At 38.8% G+C, this 20,266-nt stretch overlaps 2 protein-coding genes across 4 annotated transcripts in view; one reads left to right on the top strand and one right to left on the bottom strand.

Moving 5' to 3' along the window:
* The window catches only part of STXBP3 (syntaxin binding protein 3), a 49,389-nt gene extending 39,557 nt beyond the window's left edge, over positions 1–9,832 (top strand). The window contains exons 14-19 of the mRNA XM_002919194.4: positions 474–612; positions 900–1,006; positions 1,767–1,859; positions 3,529–3,614; positions 7,971–8,119; positions 8,912–9,832. Of these exons, the coding sequence (XP_002919240.1) occupies positions 474–612; positions 900–1,006; positions 1,767–1,859; positions 3,529–3,614; positions 7,971–8,119; positions 8,912–9,006 (669 nt within the window). The 3' untranslated portion in view covers positions 9,007–9,832. The remainder of the gene's footprint in view (positions 1–473; positions 613–899; positions 1,007–1,766; positions 1,860–3,528; positions 3,615–7,970; positions 8,120–8,911) is intronic.
* Positions 9,833–15,931: 6,099 nt separating this feature from the next.
* Positions 15,932–20,266, bottom strand: part of AKNAD1 (AKNA domain containing 1) — a 41,959-nt gene continuing 37,624 nt past the window's right edge. Inside the window, exons 12-14 of one of the 3 annotated variants that reach the window (XM_034654014.1) lie at positions 19,966–20,047; positions 17,495–17,552; positions 15,932–16,720 (exon numbers count right to left, since the gene is read on the bottom strand). In XM_034654014.1, the coding sequence (XP_034509905.1) occupies positions 16,589–16,720; positions 17,495–17,552; positions 19,966–20,047 (272 nt within the window). In that variant the 3' untranslated portion in view covers positions 15,932–16,588. Of the gene's footprint in view, positions 16,721–17,494; positions 17,553–19,965; positions 20,048–20,266 lie in introns of those variants that run through there. The other 2 variants (XM_019799643.2, XR_004623343.1) reach the window with 2 other exon arrangements.

Here is a 20,266-nt window from a genome sequence, read left to right on the forward strand (position 1 = left end):
TTTTTAGTGAAATATTTTACATTCCTTTTGACATACCAAGTCTTCAAGAAACCTGGTGTTTTCACTTATAAATAAGCACATCTTAATTCAGGCTAGCCACATTTCAAGTGCCCATTAACCACATGTATGTAGCTCAGGGCTACCATAGTAGTCTAGGTTTAGATTCATGATTTTCTCTCTGAATTATTTTTTGACTTTCTATATTTTGTACAATCAGAGGTTTACAGGTGATGCCTACATTTGAAGTATCATCAGTGTTACATTAAAATTTGACAAGATTTAAGATATTTTTTTTAAAGATTTTATTTTTAAGTAATCTCTACACCCAACATGGGGCTTGAACTTACAACCCTGAGATCAAGAGGCGCATGCTGTACCAACTGAGCCAGCCAGGCGCCCCTGGATTTAAGATATTTTTAACTGAAAAGTTAATTTGCATTATAGGCCACTGACTACATTTAATTGTCATTAAGGACCTGGCACTTGGAACTGATGCAGAAGGACAGAAGGTGAAAGATTCTATGCGAGTACTTCTTCCAGTTCTACTCAACAAAAATCATGATAATTATGATAAAATAAGAGCGATTCTACTTTACATCTTCAGTATTAATGGTAAGAGAGATTTTATTTTCATCAGCATATTAAAATACTCAGCTCTAAAATCACTTTATAATAAGTAATTTACTATTAATCATAAGAGAGTCTTAGAAAATTCAAAGGTAGTAGCTGACGTTGGGTAAGATAAATATAAGGAAAAATAGGAGATTGGGAGAAGACCAAAGGGTATATAATTAAACATTTGCTTTTTCTTTAATAAGCTTTATTCATGGGTACTCCCTGAAACCTACACATGATTGTGGTAGCAATTATGTGACTGTGCACTCATATTTTTATCTAAGGAACTACGGAAGAAAATTTGGACAGGTTGATCCAGAACGTAAAGATAGAAAATGAGAGCGACATGATCCGTAACTGGAGTTACCTTGGTGTTCCCATTGTCCCCCCAGTAAGAAATCTTACGTTCAGTATATATTCATATCTGTATATATGTGGTTGTTTGCATTAAATATGTTTTCTTATATGGGAATCCACATAATATTCTTAATTTCACTCTGTAGATTTGGTAAGTAAAAAATGTTTAATTTTGTTTTCTTTTCCACATGTGAATAATTTGGACAAATATGTTTTTCTAGTGAATTTATATCTTATGTCTTCTGTTGTAATTTGCTGTTTATGCTTTTCTCTATGATTCCCTTTACAGCAGATTTTGAAAGAACTGTGTTTAGAATCTCTCTCTTTCCCATCAAGTTTTATAGCACTTTTGAGTAAATATATTTTCTGATACTATTATACATTTTATCATTAGAGCACAAAGTATGGTGAATTATGTGATTCCATCTATTCAGATTTTTTGAGTAAGCATTTCCATTCTTAGTTTTTTGTTTTTTGTGGGTTTTTTTAAGAGTTTATTTATTTATTTGAGATAGAGTGAGAGAGAGAACATGAACCAGGGGCAGAGTTGGAGGGAGAAGCAGACTTCCCACTGAGCAGGGAGTCCAGCATGGGGCTTGATCCTAGGACCCTGAGATCATGACCTGAGCCGAAGGTAGACGCTTAGCTGACTGAGCCACACTAGTGCCCCTTAGTTTTAAGTCAAATACGACATAGTATTTACTGTAATTTAAATATCTTTTTAAGAAAATGTAGTAAGAGAATATTACTAAATAAAATTATGGGTTTTAAATTTTTTTCCTCTATTGTATTAGTCTCAACAAAGCAAACCATTAAGAAAGGATAGGTCTACAGAAGAAACTTTTCAACTCTCTCGATGGACACCTTTTATCAAAGATATTTTGGAGGTAAAGCTCATTAAATTTTACTTTCTGGTGCCTTTCTGTAGAGTTTTCCTTACTTCCTGTGTGTTTATCTGTCAGTCTGAGCATATCTATTGGCCAGGAGTTTCTGCCGTACTGGGAGGGTTCACAAAAGAAGGCTGTATCTGGGGTCAAGGGAGGAAAGGAAATTTGAAGATTCTTTCCTTGAAGATCTCAAACTTATACACTGACTGCCTCAAAATAAATAAAAGTAAGCATACATAACTGCCTTACAAAAAAAAAAAACTGTTGTTTTAAATAACTGTATGTAGCAGAAGTCTAAATAATTCATTTGAATGAAAGTTCAACAAAATAACATGTGCATACGACCGCTGTTAGAAAGTGTTAGACTCCGGTATTCTTGGAAAAGTGTTTTTGTTATTAAACTATAAGTTGTAAACTATAGCTTGCTGTTCTATCCAACAGATGGTTTATGCCTTTAGTACTGTTTGCTTTTAGAAATAAATATTCAATTATGGGAAATTAGAAAATGAACTAGTAAAAATTGTATTATGAGCAATAAAATTATGACATTGGTTCTTCAATTATAACAATATAGTTTCATTTATTCCAGTTTTCCTTTGACTTAAACCCGTTTCTGCTTTGCTTTGGGAACTAAATGTGTGCAATTTATGACTATGATTTTCCTATTTTGCTTGGCTAATTTTATGTCATTCACACATTCTTAATCACAGATGAAAAGTTTAAAGAACCTAGACTTTGTTTTCTACAATGTAAGATTTTTTTCCCCTACCCATAACAAGGATGTAGCTAAGTAGTCTTTCTTGGGTAGTACTTTTAAAATAAGAATTGACTTCCTGAACCCTGTAACAAGGATTTGCATGTTAATTAAAAAAAAAAAAGAAAATCCAGTTTGGGCCCAGTGGCATTCCAAGGCCTTCAGGGTTTCTCCTGAAACTTGATTTCTTTGCTTCTTACAGTTTTAATGAAATATTCTTGGACTACTGAGTACCTTGTGCTCATTCCTTATGCCTACTTAATAATATCTTTTATACTACTGTGCTGTAAAGCAGTTGTCTCCAAACTGTTTTAATCATGCATACTTAACCATAAAAATTGTGAACATGAGCTTGTAGTATATGATTATTTGCAAACTATGTATTACTGTACTGGTGATGCATGATCTTTATATATAGCATATAGTATACACATAAGTATATCATAAAATGTAACCCTGCCTAAAACAGGAAATTTTTTTAAACAAAAAGGAAAACTCTCTCATCCCATTGGATTGTTTTGATTACCCCTAGGTCAGGGATGCACATCCTATTTTAGAGCCACTGCAATGAAGGGCAAGGCCTGGACTCTCCAGTAGCCTAAAAGAGGTATGTCAGGACTAGGATGGTATTTAGAAACCCCTAGCACTCTAGAGATAAAGGTCTTGATAAGGTCTCTGCAATCCTTAACACCAGTATGGAGACCTTCCAAATGAAGAAATGTAGACATTGCATTAATTTTTGAAGCAAGTAAAGTTTTATAAGTTTCAGAGTGCTAACCTTATTTTATTAAATATTTACATCTCTTTAGGTTCCTTAATTGTAAACACAAGTTTTGAGTCTTACACAAAATATACAAATTAAAAAATTCTAGAATGTACATTTTTTTTAATGCTGTTAATTCTTTTCTTCCCTAGGATGCCATTGATAATAGATTAGATTCGAAAGAATGGCCGTATTGTTCCCAGTGTCCAGCAGTATGGAATGGCTCAGGAGCTGTAAGGTAAAACCTATCAATGAAAGCCAGTGAAACTGTCAGTATGATATTGCAGACTAATAATTGAAATGATACAGAAGTAACTCTTACAGTGGCAACTCTCCTGGAGGGATAGTCACTTAAGGGGCAGTTTTTCTTTAACTGCAACCTGTTTTAAATGAGTCCAGGTAAGCAGTCTGAAAATTTACTTTATCATAAAAAAATGAGTGCCCTACCTTATTCAGGGTGTCAACTCCCAGTCCCTCCCTACATTGCATAATACCAAGGCTTTGTCTCTTTTGTTCATTAAACAAGTAAACACCCAAGTCTCTGGTTTGCTAAGATTAGACTAACACTGCACAAGGCAGACCAAGCCTCAACTCAGTTTGACTCTAGTTTTTAGCTTCCTCTTTACTGCTAGCCTTCGAAAATTTCTCTTATTTGTTTACTTTCAGCTGTGCTTTTAAAAAGAAGTTCACTCTTAAAAATGAAACAAGATGAAACCAGAGAGGGAGACAAACCATAAGAGACTCTTAAGCATAGGAAACAAACTGAGGGTTGCTGGAGGGGGAGGGGGAGAAGGATGGGGTAACTAGATGATGGACATTGGGAAGGTATGTATTATAATGAGCACTGGGTATTATATAAGACTAATGAATCATAGACCTGTACCCCTGAAACAAATAACACATTACATGTTGATTAATTGAATTTAAATTTTAAGAAATTAAAAAAATTGAAAGTTCACTCTTATTTTAACCAAAGCTTCTAGGTGCTTTCTCGAGTGAGATTTTCAGGATCTAGGGCTTTAATTATTATTTTTATATCTATCAGAATGTAAAACACTAGCACAACATCTTTTACATGTATGTGAAACAAATTAAATATAATTCCGTTGTCCTAAAATTGCTATTCAGAAATTTAAAAATTGTTAGTGTCACATAATTGTTTTGAGCAGTATTATCTCCTTTTTTTGTTGTTTGTTCTTACTCTATTTCTCTTCTGTTTCTCTTTCTTTTGAAAAAATTTTTTTTAAGATTTATTTTAGAGAGTGAGAGTGTAAGTGTATAAGAGTGGGGGGAGGGGCAGAGGGAAAGAATCTCAAGCAGACTCCCCACTGAGCACGGAGCTGACACAGGGCTTGATCTCACAACTCTTGAGATCGTGACCTGAGCGGAAATCAAGATTTGGATACTCAACCAACTGAGCCACCCAGGCACCCCTTGAAATAGTTTTTAAACCAAAATTGCACTTTTAGTATCTCCTTGATTTGCTTTATATGGGAATTGTGAGTGTATCTTATTCCTGTTTCATCTTTTTTTTTTTTTTTAAAGATTTTTTAATTTATTTATTCGACAGAGATAGAGACAGCCAGCGAGAGAGGGAACACAAGCAGGGGGAGTGGGAGAGGAAGAAGCAGGCTCATAGTGGAGGAGCCTGATGTGGGGCTCGATCCCATAACGCCGGGATCACGCCCTGAGCCGAAGGCAGACGCTTAACCGCTGTGCCACCCAGGCGCCCCTCCTGTTTCATCTTTTAAAACCAGTTACTGATTCTTTTTACTTTCTTTCTGTTGTTTACTCCCTCATCATTCCTTAAGATGGCAGATGGAAATTATCTAGACAAGAACATTAATTAAAAGTTTACCATGGAATCCTACATTTCAGGGTCTTAGAAGTCCTCTAGAACATGGATTCCAAAATGGATAACAAGATGATTTGGGGGTTATTTATTTTTACCTAAAAAAGGGAAAAATTATGCTTTATTAATATGTACCAGTATATATATATATATATAATTTATAAACTGATACATATTTTTAATAGAAGTACATAAATTTTTATTTTGAAATATTTACTTTTCACATAAAAGCTCAAAATTTTTACCAGTGGAGTGTGAGAACAAAAAAAGTGATTCCTGTGCTCTTGAGCAGTGCTATCCCATAGAACTTTCTTGCAGTAATGGAAATGTCATATATCTGCCTTCTCCAGTATTGAGTCAGTAGCCACATGGAACTGTTGAGCACTTGATATGTGAACTGTTGAGCACTTGATATGTGGCCAGTGTGACTGCGTTTTAAATTGTATTTAATTTTAATTAATTTAAATTTGCTTCATGTGGCTGGTGGCTGCTGTATTGGGCAGTCCTGATCTAGAGCATCTGGGGGAGGAAATGATAGAAATATTAGCTATTATTTATTGAGTGCTTCCCTGGTACCAGATTCCATGCTTCGTGTAGCCTCTGCATTATTTCATTTAATCCTGAAAACAACCCTTGAATATTAGAGGTTCAGTAACTTGCTGAAAGTCTTACTGAATTAGAAAGAAGCAGAATCAGAGTTGTAACCAGGTCTTTTTTTAACAGCTTTATTGAGGCGTAATTGACTTAATAGCACTGTATATGTTTAATATCTACAACTTGGTGGGGTTTTTTTTTATTATTATTATTTATTTGACAGAGAGAGAGAGACAGCCAGCGAGAGAGGGAACACAAGCAGGGGGAGTGGGAGAGGAAGAAGCAGGCTCCCAGCGGAGGAGCCTGATGTGGGGCTCAATCCCAAAACGCTGGGATCACGCCCTGAGCCAAAGGCAGACGCTTAACTGCTGTGCCACCCAGGCGCCCCTACAGCTTGGTGTTTTGATACATGTACATTGTAAAATGATCACAAGCTAATTAATATATCCATCACCCCCACAAATTTAACATTTTCTTTCTTTTGTGTGTGTGTGTGGTGAGAATGCTTAATTTAATAATTTAAGATTTACCCTTTTAGCAGGTTTTTTTTTTAAGATTTTATTTATTTGACAGAGAGACAGCCAGCGAGAGAGGGAACACAAGCAGGGGGAGTGGGAGAGGAAGAAGCAGGTTCCCAGCAGAGGAGCCTGATGTGGGGCTCGATCCCCGGACTCTGGGATCACACCCTGAGCCGAGGGCAGACGCTTAACATCTGAACCACCAGGCGCCCCCTTTTAGCAGTTTTCAAGCAGATTTTGTTAACTATAGTAACCATGCAATACATTACATCTCCAGAATTAATTCATCTTGCATAACTGAAACTTTGTGTTCTTTGACCAACACTACCTCATTTCCCCTCCCCCGCCCAGTCCCTGGCAACCAACATTCTATTCTCTGCCTTATGAATTTGACTGTTTCAGATTCCACATAGAAGTGTTTGTCTTTCTGAGTCCAACGTAATTTCACTTAGCATAATGTCCTTCAGGTTCATCCATGTTGTTGCAGTAGGCAGAATTTCCTCCTTTTTAAAATTTTTATTTTATTTTAATTTTTTTTTAAGATTTTATTTATTTATTTGAGAGAATGTGCGAGCACCGCCGGCAGGGAGGGGCAGAAGGAGAGGGAGAAACAGATTCCCCACTGAGCAGGGAGCCCACCTCAGGGCTCAGTTCCAGGACTCCAAGATCATGACCTGAGCCAAAAGCAGATGCTTAACTGCTGAGCCACCCAGGCGCCCCTTTCCTTCTTTTTTTAAAAGGCTGAATAATATTCCACTGCATATATACACTGCATTTTCTTTATCCATTTCTCCACCAATGGACATTTAAGTATTGTCCGTGTCTTGGCTATTGTGAATAATGCTACAGTGAACATGGGAGTGCAGATATGTGTTCAGTGCCTCCTACCGTCCTACCTCACTGAGTTCCAGCATGGGATGTCCCAGTACCACATCGGCTCCAAATCTGTACCTGTGCTTCCCTCCCTGTACCTATAAAATAGAGCTGACACACTTTTATTTCATATGAAGAAATAACATACTTGAGAAGTCTATGACTTTCTGAAGTTAAAAAAATGGGAGTGGCACTGAAACAAAAGGGTTTATAAGACAGAAAGTCATAGACTTTCGGGGCACCTGGATAACACAGTTGCTTAAGCGTCTGACTCTTGGTTTCGGCTCAGGTCATGATCTCAGGGTTCTAGAATCGAGCCCCACATCAGGCTCTCTGCTCAGCGTGGAGTCTGCTTGAGTTTTTTTCTCCCTCTCTCTCTGCTCCTCCCCCCCTACACTTGCTCTCTCTCACTCTCTCTCTCTTTCAAATAAATAAATCAATCTTTCTTAAAAATGTAAGTCATAGATTTTTCAGGTATATAGACTGTCAATGTCAGCTTTATTTTATGCGTAAAAATGCTAAACTAGGTTATGAGTGATTTGTCCAAACTCTATATTAGATCAAAGTTAAATTTGAAGTGGGGCTGTCTTACCTAACCTGTCTTAGTTTTCCAGTCATACCATTGTTAAGTCATTTCCATAAAAACAGGGTAATTGGTGCTAAATTTGAGTTTGCTGGAGTTAGGCTTTTTTAAAACTCTACAAGCACTATGGCTTTGGAAATGTTTTTAACATGTTTGTGTATGTTTATTTTTTAGTGCTCGCCAGAAACCCAGAACTAATTATTTAGAGGACCGAAAAAATGGGTCAAAACTGATTGTTTTTGTAATTGGAGGAATTACATACTCTGAAATGCGTTGTGCTTATGAAGTTTCTCAAGCACATAAATCCTGTGAAGTTATTATTGGTAAGACATTTTTTCCTCTTTTTAGTTTTTTTTTAAACAAACTAATTGTAAAACTTTATGTTGTAGATTACATGTAGGTCTAAATTGTTGAATGCAAAAAAACTTATTAATCATAGTGTGTTTTTTCTGATGTACTAGAGTTTTTTCCTGGTTGACTTTTTTGATAAGTTGATTTTTAAATACTCTGATTTTGAGGGAATAAGCTTCAAAATATTGTATTATTTAGATACTATTAAATATGTCCTTTAAAATATTATGTTCTAGTCTTGCCCTTATTATTAAATAATTTTTGAGGCATGAATACATTTCTACTACAGAAATACTTCGAATGTTTTTGTGGATGTGAACCTGACATTGGCAAGTCCTATATGGAATTTAGTTTTAAGAACTTCAATCAAAGCCACTGATATAGAAATTCTGCTCAACTATGGAATGCAGCATTTGTACATCAGCTCTAAATCTGCAGCACTGCTTAATGATCCTGTGATTGAGCAGTGACTGTTCTGTTCTGCCACAGGGGTCCAGTAACCTCCAGTTTTGATCTTCAGCTTGTCGATGTATCGCACGAAGTAGACAAAGTATTAGGAGTGGTTTACTGAGCATGCCGTTCAATGAAGAGGAAGGACTGAAATATTGTAGTGTAGGCAGATTTCAGGAATGTGTCCTATAGAAATTTCATTAAATTGCCCCCAAGCTATGGCACTTTGCAAATTGAGGGACAGGGCAATAAAATTAGCCAAGGAGAATCTACTTAACTTCTGGCCTCTGAAAATGTATCTTTTCTCCTACCAGGTTCTACACATATTTTAACACCCAGAAAGCTTTTGGATGATATAAAGATGCTGAATAAACCCAAGGATAAAGTCTCCTTTATTAAGGATGAATAATGATCTTTTTTTTTTTTTGGAGATTCTTATTAACATGTTCAACTAAAATTAATCAAGATAAGGTTGCTATCATGTAATTTAAACAATGTAAATATTTTATGGAATAATGATTTTTCAAATATATTTCTTAAGGGACTTTATGATTACATATCATTGGATTTGCCATTTTAATAATTTAAAGAGTGTTGCTACTTTGTAGATGCTGAGAAGAAATGTTAAAATGCTCTCTAAAAGGAAATTTTTTACCTTTGGAACTGAATATATTAGAATTGTGGATAATTCTTCACAACTACCTGTGTACATGCTAATTACTTATCAGATACTTATCTGTCTTATGTTCAAGTATAGTTTTTTTGGGAAGGAATGATTTTAAATGAAAAGGCTATAAAAGTAAAAATTGTAAGTGTATGTGTCATAGAATGATTTTCTATAAGTGCAGGTTTTTTTTCAATTGAAATTCATAATTTCTTTTATGTGTAAAATAGAAATAGAATAATTTCACAGTGTATACTGTCTTCCAGATACTTCTAAAGAACATAGTTTTATATAATTTCAAAATCATGTATGTTTAAAGTAGAAAACCAAAAATAAGTGTGAATATTCTAAGAGAAAATATATGTATAGTTAAAAAGTTACCTTTTGGGGGGGAGGGGAGGAAGGGGAAGTCGGGAAGCTTAAAAGTTCTAAATCAGAGAGTTACAAAAAAGAGAAAGAATAATGCACCATAATCTTCCCACCAAGATAGCCCCTGTTGACTTTTTATAAAAACAATGTAATATTTGTATAAGGTTGGATAATAAAAGGATATGTCTGCACATGTGTTACACAAAGGGAACGTCTTCATTTCAAATCTCTGCTTTTACCCGGCCTCATAGTGGCCTCATAATTTTATATATTACTCGTCTTCAGAGTTTTGCTCTTACATGTAATGCTGCATTGTTTGAGTACATACCTTTGCAAACACACACAAATACTTCTATAATATAAATTTCTAGCAATGGCATAGCCGTCAAAGTATTTGTGCATTTAAAATATAGTTAACTTTTTTTTTTTTTTAAAGATTTTATTTATTTATTTGACAGAGATAGAGACAGCCAGCGAGAGAGGGAACACAAGCATGGGGAGTGGGAGAGGAAGAAGCAGGCTCACAGAAGAGGAGCCTGACGTGGGGCTCGATCCCATAACGCCGGGATCACGCCCTGAGCCGAAGACAGACGCTTAACCGCTGTGCCACCCAGGCGCCCCTAAAATATAGTTAACTTTTGAACAACATGGGTTTAGGGGTGCTGACCCCTGCCCCCCAACCCCAACCGTGCAGTTGAAAATCTGTTGAAAAACCGTTTACTCCTCAAAAACTTTACTGAGGGCCTACTGTTGACTAAAAGCCTTACCGAAAACATAAACAGTCGCTTAGCACAAATTTTGTGTTGTACGTATTATATATTGTATTCTTACAATAAACTAAGTGGGAGGAAAAAAATGTTAAGAAAATCATAAGAAAATACATTTACAGTATTGTACTGTATTTATCCAAAAAATCTGTGTGTAAGTGGACTTGTGCAGTTCAAACCCGTGTTGTCCAAGAGTCAACATGTTGATAGATAATCACCATTTTAAATTTTTATGTAGATAAACCCATAGCTTTTCCTTTTTGGTCTCTGAATTATATGTTATACTTAGAAATAACCTTTTACAACTAAAATGATAAATTCACTCATTGTTTCTTGTAGAACATTTCAATAGGTTCATTTTATTTTTACAGGTAATTCTTTCATCCATCTGGAATTGGCTTTAGTGTGAGAATGTGTGCTAGGTATGGTCTCTTAGCACTTGGCAGTATGTCCCATGCCTCTCCATCTCATACCATAGGGGATGAAAAGCTAGAAATGAAGTTTTGCCGACTTAAGATAAGCAGGGTTTGGAACTGGTTAGGTTCTGCCAGTGATTTGCATTTGGTCAAGATTTGGAAGGTAGAGCTCATCTACCGTGCTGTACTGGTGGACAAGCAGGCTCCTGCCACCTGAAGTTGTTTGTAGCAACTAGATTCTGTATTTCATTGTCTGTCCCCTGCTGCGTGGGCATGAGCCAGTGCTGGTGGCAACAGTGGCACTGACTTCCTGTGCCCTGCATCCCAGAAGATGATAGAACCTTGAGTCTAAAAGCATGTTGGCTCCCAGTTTCTGCCCCTTCGGCTTTTTCTCTGGTTTTTTAAAAAAGACGTTATTCACTTATTTATTTGAGGGAGACAGAGGACGAGCAGGGGCAGAGGCAGAGGGAGAAGCAGACTTAGACTCCCCGCTGAGCGCAGAACCCAAGGCAGGGCCCAGTCTCAAGACCCCGGGATCATGACCTGAGCCAAAGTCAGATGTTTAACTGACTGAGCCACCCAGGCAGTCTTTTTTTCTCTGATTTTTAAGGACCTGTATTAAATACTATTCTTTGAAATACCTGCGGAGTTTCTGTTCCTATGGTGAACCATGACTGATACAGCATTTAACAGGGATCCAGCCTTCTCCCTAAATAGCCAGCTATTGTACAGATTTTATTGGGTAATCCCTCTTTCCCTGTCTAGTCTGAAATACTACCTTTATCATAGACTAAATTTATATTTGTATTTGGGTCTATTTCTGAATTCTCTTTTATTGACCTATAGTTCATGTCTTTTTCCCTATCTATTTTAATTCTTGCTATGTTTTATTTTATTTAAAAAAAATTTTAGGGTGCCTGGGTGGCACATTTAGTTAAGTGTTTCATCTGCCTTCGGCTCGGGTCATGATCCCAGGGTCCTGGGGATTGAGCCCCGCGTCGGGCTCTCTGCTCAGCGGGGAGCCTGCTTCTCCCTCTCCCTCTGTCTGCCGCTCCCCCTGCTTGTGCTCTCTCTGTCAAATAAATAAATAAAATCTTAAAAAAAAAAAAAAGTCTAAAAAATTTTTAAGTAAGCTCCATGCCACACATGGGGCTCGAACTCATGACCCCGAGATCAAGAGTGGCATGCTTCACCAACTGAGTCAGCCAGGCAACCCTAATTCATGCTATATTTTAATGTGTGGCAGTTATAATCTCTACTCCACCCACACCTAAGTCATTGTTATTTTTCAGAGATTTTCTAGCTATTACATCTTTCTAAATGAACTTTAGTATCATTTTGTTAATACCAAAGATTATTTTGGTATTTTCATTAGGTTTGCAATAAATTTATAGGTTAATTTAAGAATTGACAGCTCGGAGCACCTGGGTGGCTCAGTCAGTTAAGCATCTGTCTTCGGCTCAGATCATGATCCTGGAGTCCTGGGATTGAGTCCCGCATCAGGATCCCTGCTCAATGGGGAGTCTGCTTCTTCTTCTGCCCCTCACCCTGTTCTCACTCTGTCTCTCAAATAGATAAAGTCTCTAAAAAAAAAAAAAATTGACAGCCTATAATATTGAAACTTAAAATTCAGGAATATAGAATGTCTTTTTATTTTAGGGGCGCCTGGGTAGCGCAGTCGTTAAGCGTCTGCCTTCGGCTCTGGGCGTGATCCCGGCGTTCTGGGATCAAGTCCCACATCAGGCTCCTCCGCTGGGAGCCTGCTTCTTCCTCTCCCACTCCCCTGCTGTGTTCCCTCTCTCGCTGGCTGTCTCTCTGTCACATAAATAAATAAAATCTTTAAAAAAAAAATGTCTTTTTATTTTAAATCTTTATAACCTTCAAAACCTGTATTTTCTTCAAATAGGTACTGCAGTTGTCCTATCTTTCTTTTGTGGTTCCATGTGAATTGGATCTTTTATATTATTTTCAAAAACATTATACAGGAATGTTATTGGTTTGATATATTAACTTCATAACTTGCTAGTTTACTAGGTAGTGATAACAAAATAATAATATGCAAGTGCTTACTTCGAGCTTTATATGTGCCAGGCACTGTTTCACAGTGCTTGTATTACCTCATTGAATCTTCTTGTTTAATCCTGTGAGGATACGCACTATTATCATCTTCCTTTGAAAGCTGAGAAAACTAGGGCACAAAAAGGTTATGTAATTTAACCTGGGTGTGCATCGTGGGGAGGAAAGCTTGTTAGTACACAGCTCTCTTTGTGCATTGAACATGGGAACAGTTCATTGCCAGTGAAAGGGTCAGTTTTTGGTGTCTGTTTTATCTGAGGGCCTTGTATACCTTGGTTACTATGTGTCAGAGTTAGTATGTGTGTGGAACAGAAATTTACACTGATCCAATGCCCTGTGACAAATGGAACCAAGAGTGTGATGACAGCACCCACTGGCCCATTCATTCAGTCACTTAACACCTCAGTGATTACTTTGTCCTATCACAGTGCTATGACATCCTCCAAGGCCTCCACTTTACATGTATTTTAGGCTTAGAATTAGATCCTGTTTCCTAAATCGCTTACCGAATTCGAAAACATAAGTTGTCATCTCACATAAATTCCTGGTATAAACTGATGCCGCCTCCAGAATTAGCAATTACAGATTCTGATAAGACCCTGAAAAAGATATTTTGCTCTTACAACTAACTGAAACCATTTATTCGCTATCTCAGAAGCCCACATTTGCTTCCTGTTGAAATGTGCTTGGTTTATAAAGTATAGTGGATTTGCATTGTTCAGCCATATTCACAAAAAAAATAAGAAAAATAGCCATTCACAAAGACACAAGGATTCTTGGATTTGAGCCTCAAAGGCCCAGATCCTGACAGTTTATTTTGTAAGATGTGATGCCCCCATTACTTAGTTCTACTATAGGTATTCATAGCCTTTTGTTAATTGTGTCAGGTTGCAGGCAGGTTTCTTTTAAAATCAAAGGAGCAGGGGCGCCTGGGTGGCACAGCGGTTAAGCGTCTGCCTTCGGCTCAGGGCGTGATCCCGGCGTTATGGGATCGAGCCCCACATCAGGCTCCTCTGCTATGAGCCTGCTTCTTCCTCTCCCACTCCCTGCTTGTGTTCCCTCTCTCTCTGGCTGTCTCTATCTCTGTCAAGTAAATAAATAAAATATTTAAAAAAAAAAAAAAATCAAAGGAGCAACAAAGTCTTCGTTCCACAATAAAATTTCTACTACCAAAACAACATTTTGGGTATTAAAAATAAATAAACATACTCAAATTTAGTATGAAGTACGTCTTTTAAATCCCTAACTGTAAGATTACAGTTGAAAGGAGTGATTAAAAGATGAGTTTTCATTTGTATAATCTAATAAAGTGGATGGCTAGAATTTTTTTTATTAAAGAGTTCAAAGCATTCCCCCTCATCCTGCTTGCTCCTGGCAGCCTCAAGCCACCAGAGCACAGCTGCCGTTGGAAGTACACAGAAGAGGCCTCTGGACGGTGGATACCGCCACCCACTGCTCTCAGCAATGGTGAGCCCCTTGACTCAGCATTAGAAATACAATCACTTTTAGCTAATGAGTTTGTTTTTCTGGTTTGTTACTGCAGCAGAATTAGAGGAGAGATGGGTCAGAATTTACGCAAAGAAGGGAGGAGACAGCCAAGGCTACATAATCAGTAAATATAAAGTTACCTTTGCAAATCAGAGCATAGCACTTCTCCAGAAATTGTTTAGGGTGTTGCCCTATTTCTGTTTCTTGGATTAAGCATGTTGCAGTGATGGTTCCTAATAATCCTCAATCATTAAGGAAATGTAAAATTACATTTAGAATATAGTGTAATAAAGCAGAGATAGGCCATATTTTTAAATAAATGATTACAATAGTTTCTCTAAAGGCTAGTTGAGGGTTTAGGAATATTCATTTATGGTGATCCTTCCTAACCTGGGTTCCATAGATTTGATTTAGGTGTCCATGAACTTTTAAAAATTCTGTGTGTTCTTATATCCCTTTTCCCCACAAGAGTGGAGCATGGAGGAGAGAGACTCCATAGCTTTCATCAGTTTCTCAAAGAGGGTTGAACTCAGAAAAGGTTAAGAACTAATGAATCATACAGAACCCTTCAACTCAGAGAAGTGTAATTTCAACCTTGGGGACGGGATAGTGATGCTTGGCACACAAAACAGGTTATCAAGTTGTGATTAAATTCAGGTAAGTGATGAATCTAGAAGCCTCTTAGCATATACACAGTTTAAGCTCCCTTTTTTCTCTTAAAATGCTACTACCCACCTTCACTCTCTTCCTTATGGTGCCACGGCTTAAAGTACCTTTAGCCACAAAGTCAGAGGTATCTTCAGGCTGGCCTCTGCTTTATCTCTTCTAAGGCACCCTAAACCAATTTCCAAGCCCCAAAGTTAAAAATAGCCCATTCTCCAGCCAACTAGACAAATAGCAGCTGCCTTGGCCACAAAATCTTCAAAGTGGGAATGGATTCAACTCTTCTTACCACTGAACAAAGCTGTGGGGGCTGGGAGACCATTTGTTGACTGTTTTGAATGAAGAGAGACCTCAGGAAGCAGGGAAAGAGCCAATCATATCTGCTCTGTCATTAAAGAGGTTATAAATCAGTCTTAAGGAAGCAAAGCAAAATCTCGTTCTGACATTCTACATGAAATGCCATTCAGTTAGTTAATCTGTGCTACATAGTTTTAGTGACTTGTCTTCACTTTTGTCCCATATTCATTAATCTAGGACTAATGTTTTTGCATCTGGACTTCAAGAGATCTTCATGTAATTTACATTATAAGAATATTGTAAGAATTTCATACCATACAGAAAGTACAAGATTTTCTTCCTTCCCTGCACAACCCCCAGGTTCCATTTCCTAGAGGTCCACTGAATATCCTTCTGCATTGTTCCCAGAAAATATGTCTGCCCTTTGAAAAACATACACAGATGGGGTCACACTACATGTATTATTAGTCGTTCTTGCTTTTCTTCACTATTTTACAAGATAATCCACCTCATTTTTTCAGTGGCTGCAGAGCACTAACTGCACGACTGTCCTTATTTATGAGTCACCACAGAAGGTATTAGATGGGTTCCACTGGGGGCTCTTCCCTTAGTGCTCCAGTGGCCACATGTGTAATACCATGGCCTGTTGTGTGAGTCACCTATGAAGTAATTGCTAATAGTGGGCTTGCTGCTGAGAAGGTAGGTGCTTTTACATTTGTAGGATTTGATACCAAGTTGCCTTCCCACCAGTTTGTATCAATTTATACTTCCATCCCCAGGGTGCAAGAGCACCGTCACCCCCACCCTCGCTGACACTGGCTTTTCTAAACTTTCATTTTTGCCATACTAATAGGCAAGCGTATAGTTTGGTTCTTTTCTTTTTTTTTTTTTTTTTTTTTTAGTAATCTCTACACCCAAGGTAGGGCTCGAACTCTCGACCCTGAGATCAAGAGTTGCATGCTCTTCCCGTGGAGTCAGCCAAGTGCCCCTAGTTTATTGCTTTGATTTCTTTTATTATGAGTTAGGAATAACAGATTTATTTTAAAATAGCTACTAGTTGATTTCAACTTTAAAAATCAGGGGTCCATTGTTTTTTCCTTTTAAGCACTTGGTGCCCCCCATTTCTTATGGTTTTGGTATTTTCTCGAGAAAGACACCTTCCTAAATGGTATAATAAGATACTTTTTAGGGGAAGATCAAGTTTTCTTTGCATTTTTCTTATTTTTAGGTCCTTGGTTGCCTTGGGTCAAACTAGTATTTCAGTCGATTCCTCCATCTCTGTATTTTGGCAAGATCTTCTGCAATAGTTCTAATCATTCGATCAGTTGTTTCTTTCAAAATGGATGCTGTCCTTAGGGCATGATCCAGAGATGAGTTTAAAATCTGCGGAGGAAAAGTCCACACATTTTATTTAAAGTTACTGTTTATGTTAATTGGGTTATCTCATTATTAAACATTGCAAGGTGGAATTTTTGGAGTATTCTTTTCCCACCCAGTCTATTCCTGTTTTTGACGGTTGGTTTCCTAGGAAACCAGTCTGAGATGGAATATATTTTTTAGGGAAAGGGACAGAAAAAAGACCCAACACGTGACTGGTGAGTGTGAATCAGAGGGTGAGATCAGCAACCTGCTGGGCGGCTGCCTTGCAGCAGAGATAGAGATCTGTGAGAAAGAACGCAAGCTCTTGGGGGTCCTGGAAGGGGACAGAGGGGCCGTAACCCCTGAGAGGGCACCCAGGGGGATTAGTGCTTGCGTTGGAAGCATTTGAAAAGTGGCCTGGCATTTGCCTGGCAACTAGGGAACTGAGGGCAGCTCTAACCCCAGTATCACTGGAACAGGCTTGCAGGCGGCTGGAAACCATCTCCGCAGCCTTCACTCCTGACCCAAGGGATCCCGTGGCCAAAGCACCACCCACCAAACGCTTTCTCCAGGAAATTTCCCTTGGAACCAATTTAGGAATAATACAAACCATGTGGCTGCTTAGGCTGTGTGTCTCTATGTTAGTGCTGAGCACAAATTGTTTTTAGCGGAGCATTTCTGGTGCACCCATACTGTAATAATTTAAAAGCCATCAGTTTTGTGGTCAAGACCATAGTTACAAGCTGCAAAAATTCTAGAGTGTTGTTTGTTTGTTTGTTTGTTTTCCTAAGTCCTCACCTCAGATTCTGTTTCTTCCATACTGCCAAAGTTGCTTAAGGATTTGCTTCCAGAAATCCTGCAGAAGTGGAAATGGGGTGAGGGTGTAGCAAGGTCTGAATTGTAGGTCATGAAAACCTTAAGATTTTTTCTGGAAGGCAAAAGCATATTTGTATAAAGCTCCCCTTTCCCCCTAGCTCTGTGGTGGTTCAGTAATGTGTGTGTGTGTGTGTGTGTGTGTGTGTGTGTGTGTGTGTGTGTGTGTGTGTGTGTTGGGACCGAGGAGTTTGTGTACTCTCTGCCCTTTGTAGCTCTCATAGTCCTGTTGTGGCTGACCACAGAAATAGTTTGTTCCACGACCATGAAGGGTGTGTTCTCCCAGAATCTGTCTCTTCTTTCATTGGCACAGAAAGAGGCAAAACACCGATTTTTATTCGGTTTTCATTCTTCTCAGGTTAACCTTCTACCCTGCATGTTTATAAAACAAATGCACACAAATCTGCCAATTGCAGGCACTTTGAGTTAAGTTCATTCTAGCACCAGTGAGCTTACAGAGCAAGGAGGCAGCAGCAGAAGGATAAAGGCAGCACCTCTTTAAAACAGGCTCCCCTGGACTACTACACTGTAAGTATGACTCTGTCTCTTGATGGTCTGGGTGCATAAGGGGGGCCAGTGTCACCATGTACAGTTGTTCCAGTTGTGCACTGCATAGCTCTGGGAGGTTTCATTCACAGTCTATGCGAAGAGCACCGCTTGGTGTTATGCTTTGCACAACCATGAGTAGTGGCCTTAAGGGATGCCACAAGACCTTCCTGTTGACAAATGGGCCATGGAACCATCCTCACATTCCCCTGGCTTGAGATTCCTTCTGTTTTTTTTTTTTTTTTAAGATTTTATTTATTTATTTGACAGAGATAGAGACAGCCAGAGAGAGAGGGAACACAAGCAGGGGGAGTGGGAGAGGAAGAAGCAGGCTCATAGCAGAGGAGCCTGATGTGGGGCTCGTTCCCATAACGCCGGGATCACACCCTGAGCCGAAGGCAGACGCCTAACCGCTGTGCCACCCAGGCGCCCCCGAGATTCCTTCTGTTAAGCATGACTTCTTTGGTACGTATGACACTCGTGGCAGAAAGTCTGGCTTCAAATGCTTATGACCCAAAGCCTCCCTTCGCTCCCCTCCCCTACCACATCCACATGAGTTGGTTCTGCAGGTTAGTTTAACACATTGGATCCATCGTCCAGTTGAGAGCATCAGAGCACATCAGCATCAGGAAGCCCTAGCTAATGAAAAACTCCAGGCAGGGCAGGGCAGTGGAAAGGGCGTGGGCTTCAGAGTCCTCTGTCTCCCCACATCCAATCAGTCACCATGGTCAACAATAATAGCCATCACTTGCTGAATGCCAGGTACCTTTCCAAGTGCTTTATATGTGTTGACCCAGTCCTCAATGAATTTGGCCCTATTATTATTCCCATTTGGAGAATAATGGGGAAATACAGTGTGGAAAGGGAGGCCCAGAGAGGTCAGGCAACCAGCTCAAGGACACAGAACCAAGATGCAAACCCAAGACCTCGCCAGAGGTCTTAAACGCTACACTGCCTTATGGTAGTGGCTAGTGGGTTCAGACTGAGTGAGCGAATGCAGAGGCTGAGCTATTAACCACTCAGCTACACTGTGGATTCTGCCTCCCACATAGCTCTTGAATACTAGACCTCTCTCTTTCCTTGTCTACTACCCTTGGCCAAGCTGCCATCATCTCACCTGGATTATTGCACTAGCCACTTACTTGGCCTCTGTGCTCCAGTCCTAGATCCTCTACTCCATTCCCACTCCTTTGGTAGTTAGAATGATCTTTCAACACACTGGGAAACTTTAAGAACACCCCGGTTAAAAACTTCACTGGCTTATTACACTCAAGAGTCTGAAATCCTTCCTGTAGCCTACAAGTCCTTGCATGGTCTGGCCCTGCCCATCCCACCAGCTTCCCCTCACCAGTCCCACCATGCCCCACAGCCACGAGCACTACACTGTTCCGGAATTTGCCAAGGGGCCTTCCCACTCCAGCAAGCTCTCTTAGACTGGGATGTCTTCACTCTTACCTCTACATCCCCTTGCTGGTTGATTCCCACCTGTCCTTTGGTGTTCAGCTTCCCTGAACCCCCAAATTAGGTAATAGCACTCAGTACACCCCCTTGTGGCACTCACAAAGACCGGCTCTTCTACCAAAATAGTAACTTCCATGAAGGCCGGGACAGTAGTTTAACTTTTCACTGTGTCCTCAGAACCTGGCCCAGGACCCTGCTATCGATACTCAACTACTTGTTGAATGAATAAATGAATGTTTGAAGTATTCGCCATACTTTGATTTGAATCTTGGCTCAACTACTCATGATCTAGGTGATCTTGGGCCAGTAATTTTGTGCACTAGGTGCATTGTATGTACCCAACTAATGGGTAGTCGTTTTGTTATTATTAATAATTAAATAATACTTACGTTCCTGGTATGGGCTCATGTTCATCATGAGAAGATTTTGGATTCGATGTCTGGGAACAGTTCCATTCTGGTTTTGAACAAGCTGAAAAATGTTAGCTATGATTAAACTCAGCGCATCAAAAATGATCCCTAAATGGCGGCTGTATGAGTATCATTTACCGAACTTCTCTGTATGAATGAAATATTTCATGAAATTTTAAGAAGTAAGAGAATTAGGGAACATAGAAAACAAAGAACTTTCTATCAAGTATTCTGAATTCAGGAAAAGAAATTCACCTTATTTATGTTAAGAAATTCAACT

The sequence above is a fragment of the Ailuropoda melanoleuca genome, chromosome 2 (genome assembly GCF_002007445.2).
Source record: "Ailuropoda melanoleuca isolate Jingjing chromosome 2, ASM200744v2, whole genome shotgun sequence".
NCBI lineage: Eukaryota > Metazoa > Chordata > Mammalia > Carnivora > Ursidae > Ailuropoda > Ailuropoda melanoleuca.